Source organism: Sminthopsis crassicaudata, chromosome 5, assembly GCF_048593235.1.
Source record: "Sminthopsis crassicaudata isolate SCR6 chromosome 5, ASM4859323v1, whole genome shotgun sequence".
NCBI classification, from domain to species: Eukaryota; Metazoa; Chordata; class Mammalia; order Dasyuromorphia; family Dasyuridae; genus Sminthopsis; species Sminthopsis crassicaudata.
Window position 1 is genome coordinate 11,453,575 of NC_133621.1, and position 14,209 is coordinate 11,467,783.

The window sequence follows — 14,209 nt, forward strand, 5'->3', positions numbered from 1 at the left end:
CGTGCTCGGTGAGGCACTGTCTGCTGCAGAAGAGGGTCAGTAACTTCTTTTGGGTCGCCCAGAATCATTTGTCAGAGGCAGGACTTGAACCAAGTCTTTTGGACTTGACTAGTTCTTCACTCTGGCAGTTCATGACTTGACGGGGTTACCCAGATCAAATGTCAGAGGGAAGTGGTCAGAGATTAAGAAGCCACATTTCAGGAAATGTTTTCATTTCACATGGGAATTGGTGGGAATCCAGAGCCCCCAGTGCAATCCTTCCAGGGGCAGATCTGCCGGAAGCTTGGGAGCTGTCCAGCTTTCCGAGCTTTCCTCCATTGACCATCTGCCCCCCACCATTCTGAAAAGGACCTCATCACTTGAGGGACCAGGAGAAGGCACAGACAAGCTGTGAGTAGGACTGGTTTCTCTTTCGGAACTTTATGGCGGAAGATGATTTGGTTAAAAAGTCTTCTCTCCAAGGGATGACTTGGTTAACCAAACCTAACACATGGAAGAAAGTATTTAATTGAAAGAGATGACATCGTCTTTTGCCATGAAGTATCTAAAATCAAGATTTTACTTGGGTTGAGCTCAGCCTGGCCAGTTGGGCTGGGGGAGCCCTCCAGCTCTAGAGCACAAGATAGTTTAAAAGCACCAGCAAGCTCACTTACCCAGGGGAGACACGTGCTTTGTTCTCCTAAAACTCACTGTCCTGAGGGGTGGCTGATTTTCGAAAATGACTCTACCAATATTGGAGAGCAATGTTAACATGAATAGGACATTCTGCTAGAGCCTCCTAGGGATCTCCCCTTGATAATACACTGTTTATTCAAAAAAGGAAATCAGTAACTTGGATGAAGGTAGAGACTGTCTCAATGCTTATTAATCACATGAGCTGATAAAAGAATTTATCCCAGTATTTTACAAGATAGAACTAATCAGAGATAAATATAAAGTCCAGATTTATCTTCACAAATATAATATGGTAGAATGATGGCTTCTTTTCGGTAACAGACCTCTCAGCCCAAGTAGCTAGAATTTGAATTGGGAAAATCCAATTTAAAATCCTGCCTCAGACACTTACTAACTTTGTGATTTGGGACAAGGCACTTAATCTCTCTTGACCTCAGTTTTCTCATCTGTAAAAATGGGAATTATAATGGCACCTACCTTGCATGATTATTTGAGGATCAAATGAGATAACATTTAGATAGAAATGTCAGCTAGTGATTGTAATAGTGATGGCGGTGGTAGGAGTAGTATTCTGTGGTCTAAATTACCCTTCATCTCAGATATTATCTTCCGAAAGGACGTTGACAACAATACTCCCAGAGTAGTTATCATTGTGCTGTTTTCAACTTAGGATGGTTTTTATGATGTGTAACTTAAAGTGTTGAGTGTTATTGTTCATAAGAGTGACAGTTTTTAAATTGAGTTATATTGGTTTTTTTCCTATAAATGTGGAGCTTGAAAGGACTCGCTACATTCTTAAGTATGATTTTTATCATCCAATGGACACATTATTTCCAGTAAAATTTCTAGTTTTACAATGAAAATCAGTGGGGCGAAAATAAGACTCATGGCTTCTCATGAAGCTTTGCTGAGGGGCTTCAATTCCATTAGTAGAATTCTTAGCAGATTATGATTCAGTGAAGGAAGCCATAATTCTCAAGACTATATTTGGTAATGCTTCACTCTCCTGTTTTTATCATGGAATGGTTGTTAAAGATGGCAGAATGAAGTCCACCAGGCTACCACTTAATGAATGATCTAATTACCGTGTGGAACTTTTGAGATGCTGGATGAGCTAAAGTATGGTGAAGTCTGGGCAGACTCACTTGTTTCAAGTGGTTTGTTGACAGGTAGGATGAGTGAAATGTGTTTTTTCCCCTCCAAGGCAAACGAAGAGCTTGAGGCGTTAGAAGAAGAAATGTTACAGATGCAAGAATCGACAAGTCTTTTTGAAGTGGCCCTTCCAGACTATAAACAAATCAAACAGTGTCGAAGAGAAATTCGTTTGCTCAAGGGCCTCTGGGATCTGATTATTTATATCCAAGTGAGAGCTTATTTTTTAAAAAAAATATTCTCTAACATGTCTTTGACTAGTCTTCTTTTTGTGTGTCTTTGTAAGTAGGTGATCTTATGTTTCTTATGGCATTAATAAATTATGTGGCTGTCATTTTTTCAGACTTCAGCCATTTGTTCTTTTTTTTTTTTAAAGTTAAGTCTTTGAGTTTTTCACATTTCTCTGCTAGAAAAATGTTCAGTTAAAACATCACTGTCTTCCATGTCAACATTTACAAAATACTGCAAAAGGGTTCTCGGTTTGAACCCCAAAAGTTTTTTAGAAAAGAATTTATTTTTAAATACTTAAAAATTTTAAATGATATTTTGGTGAAAAATATTTTATTTGTTACAAGAGAGGGCATCATTGTGCTTAAAGATAAGGGGAAGTTGAGCTAGTGATGAGTGATGGGATAACAGAGCATTAAGAAAGCATGGAAAATATACACCAAAAAACAAAATAAAACAAAATATGACATTAGGGACCCAGAAACAAAGAAAAGATCAATTTAACTGCCTTGGTAAATGGAATAGATGTTTCTAATAACCATCCATGGCTAACAGAATTTCACTGTGTTGAGTCCAATTCTTTTTTGTTTGTTGCATGTGTTTTTGGTGATTATTAAGTTAATAATAAAAAATTAAAAGTTGAGTTTTTTGTATTATATTAATAAGTTTTATAAAAAGTAGTCTTTGACTTAAGTCACTAAGCATTTGTTAAGTGCCTGTTATGTATCAGACATGGTGATAAGTACTAGGAAATCATAGAGTCCTACAATGACTATTCCCACAGAGACCTACGGTATCAACAAGAGTCTCATGTGACTGGTTGAGTATGAGTTCAGAGACCTAGAATCTGATCATGATGCTTAAAAGTAGAGGCTGGCCATTGATGGATTCAGATTATGTCTTTGAAGTATGATTAAGTTTCATTTGAGAATCAAAAACTACTAGGGTTTTAGTCGGCCAACACGCATTTCTTAAGGAACTCTAGTTTCTAAGAAGCAAAAACAATCTGCTTTCAAGGAGTTGAATATGTCACTAAGTATAAATAAGGTATATTCAAGATTGATAGCGGAAAGACACCTGCCGCTGGGGGGACCCGGCAAGGTTTCCCACGGAAGATGAGATTTGAGCTGAATCTTGAAAGAATCCAGAGAGTTTTTAGGAAATCATGGGAATATTCTTTTTCCAGATGTGATTCTACCTCAGTTCCTCCTGTTTAAAGGATTACATCAAAATATGTCTATAACTTTTCATCACGATTACAAGCAATGCATCAGACTGTCTTGGGGGTACATTTGACCCATACCAACAACTTTTTGTTCTAGAGTTAGGGGGGATTTGACAAGGACAGTTAATATTCAAGAAATTGGATTTCCACTGGCCAATGGTGCCACTGTGTATCATCAATTTCTGTGTTATGTGGCCGAGACTCACTTTCACCAAATGTTGTTGACACTTTTATCTGCTCCTCCGGTTTCAGAGAAGCATCGATAATTGGACTAAAACCCAGTGGAGACAGATTAATGTGGAACAGATGGATGGAGAGCTGAGAAGGTTTGCCAAGGCAAGTTCTGAAGCTGTCTACTACCACAATTTATTTTTCTCGACGCCGCCTCTTTTCTGTCTTCCCCTACCCAGGCTCCGATGGGTTTTTGGCACATGGGCTTGCTTAGCTTGAACATGACCATCTGAGATGATATTTCTTCACTATCAGCCAGTCACACTCCTAACCTAAATTGTCTGTCCATGAATGGCTTGGTTCAATTATTCTGTAGTTTATGAGTTATGAGTCACCCCTGAGCATTGAAACATTCCTCCTTGCAGTTGTTGAGGAGAGTGAAGGTGACTAGAGATAGGAAGGGTTGGATGTGGAGATGGAAAGAGACCCCAGCTTGTGGTAGCCCTTGGTTTCTTCTCCTGGAAGCAACAATTAAACCACACATGGGGAACTCCTTTTGGGAGCCACTGACAGAACTATTTTTTCTCTGGAGACATCTAAATTTCATTCACTTCAGCAAGCACCCAGGCACCTCCTGTCACGGGAAATTAGGCTGAAAACTGGGAATACAAAGCAAAAAATGACAATTCTTGCCTTCATAGAGTTGATATACTATGGAGAAGCAGATACGTTATGTATACTGATAAACCGAAGATAAGGTATGATAATAATAATGAAAGGATCAGGCAATGATGTGGGAGGAGATCTTTGTTGAGGACAGTAGGGATGCCAAGGGACCATAGCTCCTGAGCTAAAACAGACTTAAGAGGCTACTCATTCTAGTCTTCTCTTTATACAGATGAAGAAACTGAGGGCTAGCGAGGTTAATCGACTTAGTAAATTCAGAAAGCAATAAATGTCAAGGGTGAGATTTCAACTCCAGGATCTTCTTCCAGTGTACACCTGAGACAATCATGTGTGTATATATTTCCCTGAAACTGGTCACTATTATACCAAGTTTTGGGGTGGGAGTTGAGTTAGGGAAGCATCCTTAATGGTCGACTTTCTTTACATCCATAGACACAGCTCTGCTAGGAAGTGAATGTCTTCCCACACAGAGGAGGCACTTTAGAAAAAGTAAGCCGATCAACCAAAGGGCCCAAGGATAAAAGATTCAGAATCACAACATCGGAGAGGTGGCAAGGATTCCAAGGTCATCCAGTCCATTTCCCAGATGAACAGGAATCCTCTTTCCAATGTCCTTGGTCAGGCTCTCTCAGCCTTGGCTCAAAGCTGTTCAGTGAGGGAGAAACCTGCTCCCTCCAAGGCAGCCCATCCCCTGACGAGGACGAGACAATCCTCTCAGCTGCTTTGTGACTTCCAGCCACTGTTACTACTTTTGCCTATTGGGAGCAATCGGGATGAGTCTAATTCTTTGAAAAAACTTTCATGTTATTTAATTTTTTATAATTAGGATACAGTCATTAACTTCTCACTTCCCCTAACTGGCAGGGGGATACCCTTATAACAAATAAGGATGAGCAAAAGAAGTTCCCCCATCGGCCACGTCCAAAAAAGGATTTGTCTTTCCTCTTCTCCTGGAGTCTGTCACTCTCAGGGAGTCGGTAGCATCATCACAGCTCCTCGGGAGATCCAGTTGGTCACTTGAGTATTCTGAAGTTTATGAAAAGGACTCACTGTGCAGTGTTTTACATATATATATATATATATATATATATATATATATATATATATATATATATATACATATATGTATGTAAATATGTAAATATGTCTGTATGTATAATTATATATATGTACATATTACACATATATTATACATACATATATATGTATATATGTAAAATATATATTACATATATATATATGTAAATATATATATAATATATCTATATATAGTCTTCTTGTTTCTACCTGCTTCCTTCTGCAGCATTTCATCCAAGTCTTACTGGCTTTTCATCATTTCTTATGATGTAAGTGTATAATGTAAGTTGATCAGCCATGTCCCAAATGGTGGGCACTCCTAGCACCTGTTTCTAATCTCTCTTCCACAGAGAAAATAGCTGTTATTTTGTCCCTCTGATCCCCAAATCTTCTCCATGCTAAGCATTCCCAATTCTTCAACCAGTTTTTGAGTTGTAAAATGTTAAGACCTTTCACTAGTTGGTCACTGAGCATTTATTAAGTGCTTCCAATGTTTTGTGCGAAGTACTAGGGATAGAGAAGAAGGCAAAAACCAGAACTGCTTTCAGGGGGCTCACATTTTAATGAGAGAGAAAACAGAAATGTCCTTAAGGACAAATAAGCTGTATATGTTTACACACACACACACACACACACACACACACACACACATATACATGTTATATAGTCATCTGAAAATAAACAGAAAGACGCTCACATTAAGGGGAACATCTTCCTTTATTCCTCTCAGAATTTTTGTTTATCAACTCTCTTCCTAAAATGCAGCACCTAGAAATGGTGACTTTGAATTTTCTTGGGAATAAGGAAAAGTGATAACAACGATGATGATGACAAACTCTAGAACTTCCCAAGAGCCCCTTGTAAGCCCTAACCAAACATTTAATTGATTTTACGTGCTTTCACATGTTTGCACTAAAGTTGGAAAATTATTTCTCCCCTAGAGAAAAGGATAATAACAACTTAAACATATATAATGCTTTATTAACTGTCATTTCATTTGATCCCCACCAGCACCCCGGGAGGTAAGTGCTATTATAACTTTGTTGTATGGATGAGGAGTTCTGAAGCAGACTTGAAGGAATTGCTCGGTCACACAACTAAGAGTCTAAGGCTGGGTTTGAATCCATCTCTTCCCAACTCCAGGTCCGGTGACTGATCCACTACACGAAAAAATACAGGAGAGATAGTTTAACCATTTGCACCAATCCCTATTTCTTAGGACATTTGGTCACTCGATAAAGAAGTGCGCGCCTGGGATGCTTACTTGGGACTGGAGCTTCTGGTGAAGAACCTGCTGGCGTCTCTGAGGGCAGTGATGGAGTTACAGAACCCAGCTATCAGGGAGAGGCACTGGCACCAGCTGATGGACATCACAAGGGTCAGTATGTTGTGAATCTGGTCTGGTCAGGAGCAGAAAGCTCTCAGCTAATCTGAGAAGTACCTTCGGGCCCGAAGTAAGGAAGGTTCCCGGGTCATGATGATCTGTAGTTGTTAAGAGGAGGTCCGTGGGAAGCGGAAGCCGGGGAGAGGCGGAAGACAGATGTTATTGCTTCTGCCATGCAGTCAATAGGACCACCTCATCGCAGAAAAATGCTTCTAAGAACATCTTTTTTTTTAAAAAAAGATATTTAAATGTGCAAAGGTCTCCGTGTCAGCTAAAGCTACCTTTTTATTTTTCTTCCAAATCTCATGGCTGGTTTTTCCTCAATCTTATTAATGAATTAATTATTGTTAATTAATTAATTAAAATGTTTTAATTATTATATGTAGAACATATTAATTTATTACTTGAATAAATCATTAAATTATTAATGGATTAATAAAAATAATTATTTTTATATTATAATCCCTTCTGGAAACATCATTCATCCCCACATCCTAGAACTAAACCTTTCCTTTTTTAATAAAGAGTAGTTAAACAAAAATACATAAGAGAGTGACCTCTTTTAATCATTTATGCAACATTGTGCTCTAGAACTCCCCCTAGTAGTCCTAGTGGTCACCCCCTATGAGAGGAATGGCATATTTCATGATCTGTGTTTATATGTGATTGTGTTTGTTCTTTAAGAAAGAAAAGAAACTAAACCTTCACCTATTTTCACACTGATTATCAGGAAAGCTCTAACTCTTAAGAGTTCCAAATGGATGAGGTTATTGAATGCCATGACAGAAAGGCAGAGAGTAGACTTCTTGCCCTTGAGTTGAGAAAAATAATTAAGACATTAAGTAGGGTTAGGCAGGAAATGGCAAACCGCTCCAAAATCTTGACAGAGAAAACCCGAAACAAGGTCACAGAGAGTGGGACATGATTGAAACAAGGGATCAGCAAGGTGTGTTGAGGAAGGAAGCCCTCTGGGAAAGGTCAGAAGACTCTAACAGGAATGGTGGGTAGTGCAGGCTTCCAGTAGCTTTTGTGCCCAAAGAAGTTCCATCGCAAGAGAAATGAGGAGACATACATTCTAAAAGTAGGCTTAAAAAAAGAATCCCAGGTCAATTTACTGACAAAGACTCGGCGAAATTAAAGAAATGAAGGGAAATCTTATGAAACTGCTCAGTAGCTTAGAATGAAAGACAAGTGGGACACTCCCTGTCATTCGGATTTAAATTGAATGGTAACGAATGACCTGGGTGATCTTTCTGTAAAATGGGCTGTGGAGACAGAAGAGATGAGAAAAGAGGGCAGTCAAAAGAAAGAAACTTCCTCTGTCAACACCAGGCTGCTTATCTCTCAGGGACGAAATGTCTCTAACTTGGCGTCTCTCAAACAAGGAACGCCGGAGCACCTCGAGTGGCTTTTTCTTTCAAAGTTAACCTTGTACAGTTTGTTAATAAGCATTAAGATAACTCGAGAGCACTTGACTGGCACAGCTTTACCCAGGAGATGTCTAGGCTGAAAGGTTCTATCGTCAGGAGAGGGATTAAGAGTCACACTAGAGTCTAGCCCTTGCACATCTCAAAAAACCAAGGAGAGGCTCAGGCTGCCGTTTAGAGGAAGGCGGCAGGATAGAGGAGAGCAAGTCTTGGGCCGGAAACTGGGGGGACATCTGGCTGAGGAAGAGGCTTTGGGCCCTGGTTTTCTAATACCAAAAATAAGTGAGTTGTGGATTGAATTACCCAAGTCTCAAGTCCCTTCAGCCTCGGGCTGGATTTTCATTGCTGTTACATGTGATCCTAATTCATTCCTTTGACTTTCCATTAAATTAACTTTTAAAAAGTTTTCACCGATTTCTTTTTTATACACAAAATACAATCATTTTTCTGTGCTGAATGTTACCCTCACTTCCAATGGAACTGTTCCTGGAAAAGACCTGCAGAAGGGGAGAGCTGAACTTAGTCTTGAAGGGAGCTAAGAGGCAGAGGAGAAGGAGGAGAACATGGCAGGAATGAGGGATGGGCAGCCAGTCGTTGACTGTCCTCGACACCTTGTGCCAACAGAAGGGCGCAGAGCAGGTGGATGGAAAATAAAGCAAAACCCGTGCGACAAACGTGCCCCGCCCCGCCTCGCCAGGGCTCTGTGGAGCCTCGGGGGTCCCACCTCTCTGTGCAGAGAAGCATGTGTTCTTCTTCACTCCTCCTGCACCAAGACTGGTCATTGCATCGAACCTGGGCTCAGTGGCCAAGGAGTGCTGCATCTCTTATTTCTGTGATTGTTCTGCAGACTTACTTTCCTGTTCTGGCTTTTTCCTCTCAATAACAATTCTTTTTTTCCCCTGAGGCAATTGGGGTTAAGTGACTTGCCCAGGGTCACCCAGCTAGGAAGTGTTAAGTGTCTAAGACCAGATTTGAACTCGGGTCCTCCTGATTTCAGGGCTGGGGCTGTATCCACTGCACCAACTACGCAGTTCCTGTCCCTGTAATGATTCTTATACATCTTTCTGCGTTTTTTGGGACTCTTCATTTTTTGCATATAACACAATAATATTTGGTGGCATTATTTTGTCCCAATTTGTCCAGCTGTTGCCCAGTCAATGGCAGCTCCTTTGGTCAATTTTTTTTTTGCCATCATAGAAATATCTGATCCATTGTGAGCTCTCTCCATCTTTGACCTCGGAGTCTGTGCCCACTGGTGCCATAGCTAAGCCAGAGGAGGTGTACACATGTGTATGTTGTGTATGTCCCTATATCCACGTGTGTGCACCCATGTAGCTAAGGGCTTTTGTCACACCGGCCCGGTGGACAACATCACCGCTCCATCACTTTAAGGTGGCGTGAGGATTTGTCAGAGGTTCTCCTTTAGCCACTCATTTTACCGTTCACCCTCTCTCCGGGCCGGACAGGGCCTCTCCACTGCCTCCCCAAGCACTGACTGGGCCCATCCTTGTTGCTTCTGCTAACTCGAAGGGCATGGGCTAGAGCCTCAGAGTCCTTCTAAGTAAGTGGGCCCCTTCCCCTCTCTCTAAGCTCCCTCTCCCCCCTCCGGTTCCCTCCACTGGTCTGCTTGCTCTTCCTTCTACCCATATTCCAGCCCCCATCTCTGAGCCCTTCTTCTTGGTCAAAGACATTGTCATTCCCCCGTTCCTGTAATGTTCTCCTTCTCTTCCACCTCTTAGTTTTCTTCAAGACTAAGCTCCCTCTCCCTTTCTGCTTTCCCCCATGCCTGTGGCCACTTCCCACTCTCTCCCCTGCATTGGCCACTTCCGTGGTCTCCCTCTTGGGATGCGAGCTTCTGGAGGACAGGGACCTTGTTTTTGCCTTCTCCGGGTCCCAGTGCCCAAGAAGTGGTTTAATCGAGTGCTCGATTGGAGCATCTTTCATATGGCTGTTGAGGATTGGTATATTTTGACAATAGTCCATTAGCAGTTAAACATATAAACATATTAAGCCTAAAAGTGATAAATATGTAGGTTGGCATTTTAGATTTTTCTTGCTGGCTTCTTTTTACTAGGTTAAGTTCTCAATCAATGAGAGCACAGTTCTGGCAGACTTACTGGCGTTACAGCTGCACAAAGTGGAAGACGAGGTCCAAAGTATCGTGGACAAAGCCGTGAAGGAGCTGGGGACCGAAAAGGTAAAGTCTCTGGTTTTGCTCCGCAGGTTGTTACTGATGGTCTGTTTCTGAACAAAGAAAATGCCTGCTCAGGGCCAGGTTTCTGGGACGGGTAGAAAATGCAATGGGTTGGATACCAGACTAAATCCTGGCACTTTCAGCCAAGTTGTGCCACAGTGCATGGAGCCCTGGGTCCAGAATCGGGCAGACCTGAATTCAAATTTAGCCTCAGGCTCTGGGCAAGTCGCTTCATTCTGTCTGCCTCAGTCTCCCCATCTGTAAAATGAGCTGGAGAAGGAAATGGCCAACCACTCCAGCGTCTTTGCCAAGAAAATCCCAAGTGAGGCCACGAAACTGAGCCTAGAAACAGCTTGACAAACTTTCCCCAAAGTTACATGGGTGGTAAGCAACAGATACAGGATCATAGTGTTGGAGGAAGGGGCCTCTAGCCCACTTCCCCATTTCATGGATGAGGAAACTGAGACCTCGAAACACAAACAGACATGACTGAAAAGACAGAACAACTTTCAGTGACTCACCTGTGAGTTATCTTGGTCTAGTTACTTAAACTCTCTGAGCCTTAGTTTCTTCATTTGTAAAACAGGTATGATTTGTGCATCACCTGCCTGTCCCGGCTCTTAAAAAAAAAAAGACTTTTCATAAGTTTTAAAGAAGCAAAGTTTGTCCAAACTCCGCGAGTCAAAGTCTGCTCTTGGTCTCTTCCAAAACTCAGTGGCTTCTTCATTCCTCAGTATCACGACCTATGAAATGGGAACAGTGGGAACAGTCATCTGTAACCTGGAAATTCTTTGGAATTTATAAAAATGCTTTTGTGAGTAAGTGTCTCATATGACACTAAAGCATCTCCTTCATCCTGTTTCTGAACAGATCCTTACGGAAATCAGCCACACCTGGGCCACAATGGAGTTTTCCTACGAAAACCACTACCGGACGGGCATCCCTTTACTCAAGTCTGACGAGCAACTTTTTGAGACTCTAGAACACAATCAAGTAAGTTGCCTTTCCCTCTTCCAGAAAGGAAGCAGTCTCCTTTGTGAAATGGAGATGTGGGAATCTTTCGGGATCCAAGACTGAAGCAGAACTTGGGCTTCTCTCCTCCCGAGTTCAGTGAACGTTTCCGGTCCCGAGCCGGGCCCATCTCAGAGCCGATATATTTTTCCAACAGCTGCAGAGCCACATGGTCCCATTTACCACTGACGCGTTTACACGAGGGAGAGATTTACTTGCATTGTTCATTACAGCAAGAGATTTTTAAATGTGCGCCGAGTGACTCGCACTTAATTATAATCTCATTTGTTGCTTTTAATTGCGTGCCCTCCTTTTAGGTTCAGTTACAGACGATCCTACAAAGCAAGTATGTGGAATACTTCATCGAGCAAGCCTCGGGTTGGCAGAAGAAGCTCAACGCGGCGGACGCCGTCGTCTTCCTGTGGATGGAGGTGCAGCGGACCTGGTCCCATCTGGAGAGCATCTTCGTGGGCTCCGAGGACATCCGGATCCAGCTGGATGAGGACGCTCGGAGATTTGACGGCATCGATGCGGACTTTAAGGTGGCGTGAGGATTTGTCAGAGTTTTCAGGGGATGAGAGTAGAGCTGAGGAGTCAAGGAGACTCATCCCTAATCCAAAGATGGCCAAAGGGGCCTCTCACCCACTTCCCCATTTCATGGATGAGGAAACTGAGACCCAGAAACAGCTTGACAGACTTTCCCCAAAGTTATATGGGTGCTAAGCAACAGATACAGGACCATAGTGTTGTAGGATCCTAGACCCAGCACTGGAAGGGACCTCTAGCCCACTTCCCCTTTTCATGCTTAGGAGAGCGGTGATTTCTGCCGGCGACACGTGCTAGTTAAATACCAGCTGTGTGTCGAGCGCTGGGGATACAGGGACACAAATGAGCCCATCTCTGTCCTCGAGGAGCTTGGTTCTGAAACAGGAGCTGCCACGGTGGGGGAGGGGGGGAAGACCTGAATTTGGTGTGATCCTGGGCAAGTCACCTAAGCCCATGTCTCTCAGTTTCTTCATCTATAAAATGAGCTGGAGAAGGAGAAGCCAACCGCTCCAGCATCCCTGCCAAGAGAACCCCCGAGAAGGGATCACAAAGAGTCCAATGGGACTGACAATGAGCAAGACAGACCCAAGCGACATTTGGAGGGGGGGTTATATGCTGGGGGCTCCGGGAAAGGCAGGGGTGGGGCTGGAGCCGTGGGAAGCAGTTGGCAGGGAGTGGGCGCTGGGCTTGGGAAAATCTGAATATTGGTGTCTGACTTGTCTTCTTCCCCGCAGGAATTAATGTTTGACACCGCGAAGATTAAGAATGTTTTGGAAGCCACGGGCCGGCCCAATCTGTATGAAAAGCTGAAGGATTTGCAAGACAGGTTAGGCCGGGCGGGCAATATGGCAACAGTCACTGATGCACTTGGGGCTTAAGGTGTGAAGGCCCCTCCTTGTGTCCATGGTCAAGCGTCCCATCCGCGCTCAGGGAGCATCAGCCAACCTCACCGCAGCCATCTTACTCTGAGCTTTGCGAAGGCCTTCTCCCCTTGTTACTCTCACAACGGAAGCCCTCTTATTATTCCCATTTTACAGAGGAGGAAGTTGAGGCGTAGGAAGCTCACACAGTAATAGGTGTGTGATCCCAAAGTTAAATCCAGCCAGCACTCTGGGATCTGTCCCAAAGCTTCCCGCCTTTACAGGTGGGGAAACTGAGGCTGGCTGGCCTTGGTTACTCTTCCCTGTGTCAGAGGCGGGATTCAAATCTGTCTCGGGGCCGCCTCCTGGTTCTGAGCCAGCCTCCCGGCCTCTCCAAGGGGCAGAGAACTGAAGGAATCAGAAGGAAGCCTTGGAAAGTCCTCGGCGGAGGACGGAGGGCGACTTCTGGGGCAGCAGAGAGAGCAGTCTGCGTCCCGGCTGGAACCACAGGTGCACGGCTTTTAAAACGAGAAAGAGACAGCGAAAGCTTGTCCCCCCCCCCTGCCCCCCCGCCCGCTTTGTGCCAGTTCTCCCCAGCCTTGCACGCCGGAACTGCTCAGTAAATGTTGAATAGAATCAAACTCGAGGCAGAACATAATATGGATTAATTCCCAACCGAAGAAACCTTCACAGCTGAAACAGATTTTGATTAAAAGGGAGGCAGTGAGGAGGTTTCTGAAGGAGGTAATTGTTTCTGATTCGGTTCCATGGAAACCAGGGGCCGGGCCCAGAAGCGCTAGGTGGAAGTGACAGAAAGGGAGACAGGGGCTGGGTGCCAGGAGCAGGCTTCAGGGGCGAGGGTCCGGAGGCCGCCCGGAGGCGGGGGGAGGGATGGCTGCTCCCTGGCAGCAGGCACTTAACGTGCCCGTGTTCATTGTGGGCCAGGCAGGGCGTTGTCGGCCGTGGCAGGGAGCGCTGTCGGGGGGATCCGGGTCTCGGTCGGAGACTGCCTTCGTTTGTGCCCCTAGTACAGGGTCGAGGAGAGAGGTGAGAGGGCGGGGAAGGAGACCCGTCTGGAGCCCGATTCCAGGTCCTCACTCAGTGCAGGTCCATGCCTGCGCACTCTCAGCCTGCCTGGAGCTCAGGGACACGGCCCGGGGAGTCCGGGGATCGAGTCCAGCTTTCTGGCGCTCCAGCTGTGACGCCACGCTGGATTTCTACAAACCAACATCCCTCAGATAAAATGCTGGAAACCGTGGAAGGCTGTTGGACGGCAGGTTCATCCTGGGCTTCCCCTAAGCACCTGGGACTTGTTACAAGCGTGGCTTCTCTGGAGAGTCTCTAGGACAACCTACTGGTCTCTCTGGAGAAATGGCTTTTAGTAATATCATGATTAAGTCTCATTTCAGTGATAACAGCAATGGAGGTATAGGGTGTCAAAGTAGATAAAAGGGCCAGCCCCGGAGTCAGGAAAACTCGGGTCCAAGAGCTGATTGTTAAACAATGTGAGCTTTTATGCCTGGGAAACTGGCAGATGCTTCAAATCAAAATTCAATTAATTTTGTGGATTCC

General features: G+C 44.0%; 1 protein-coding gene across 2 annotated transcripts in view; it reads left to right on the forward strand.

Annotated features, from left to right (window-relative positions):
* The window catches only part of DNAH11 (dynein axonemal heavy chain 11), a 276,162-nt gene that overhangs the window by 78,697 nt on the left and 183,256 nt on the right, over window positions 1–14,209 (forward strand). For both annotated transcript variants that reach the window (XM_074268964.1, XM_074268965.1), the window contains exons 21-27: window positions 1,880–2,038; window positions 3,533–3,616; window positions 6,435–6,593; window positions 10,101–10,223; window positions 11,091–11,213; window positions 11,549–11,773; window positions 12,512–12,603. In XM_074268964.1, coding sequence (XP_074125065.1) covers window positions 1,880–2,038; window positions 3,533–3,616; window positions 6,435–6,593; window positions 10,101–10,223; window positions 11,091–11,213; window positions 11,549–11,773; window positions 12,512–12,603 — 965 coding nt within the window. The remainder of the gene's footprint in view (window positions 1–1,879; window positions 2,039–3,532; window positions 3,617–6,434; window positions 6,594–10,100; window positions 10,224–11,090; window positions 11,214–11,548; window positions 11,774–12,511; window positions 12,604–14,209) is intronic.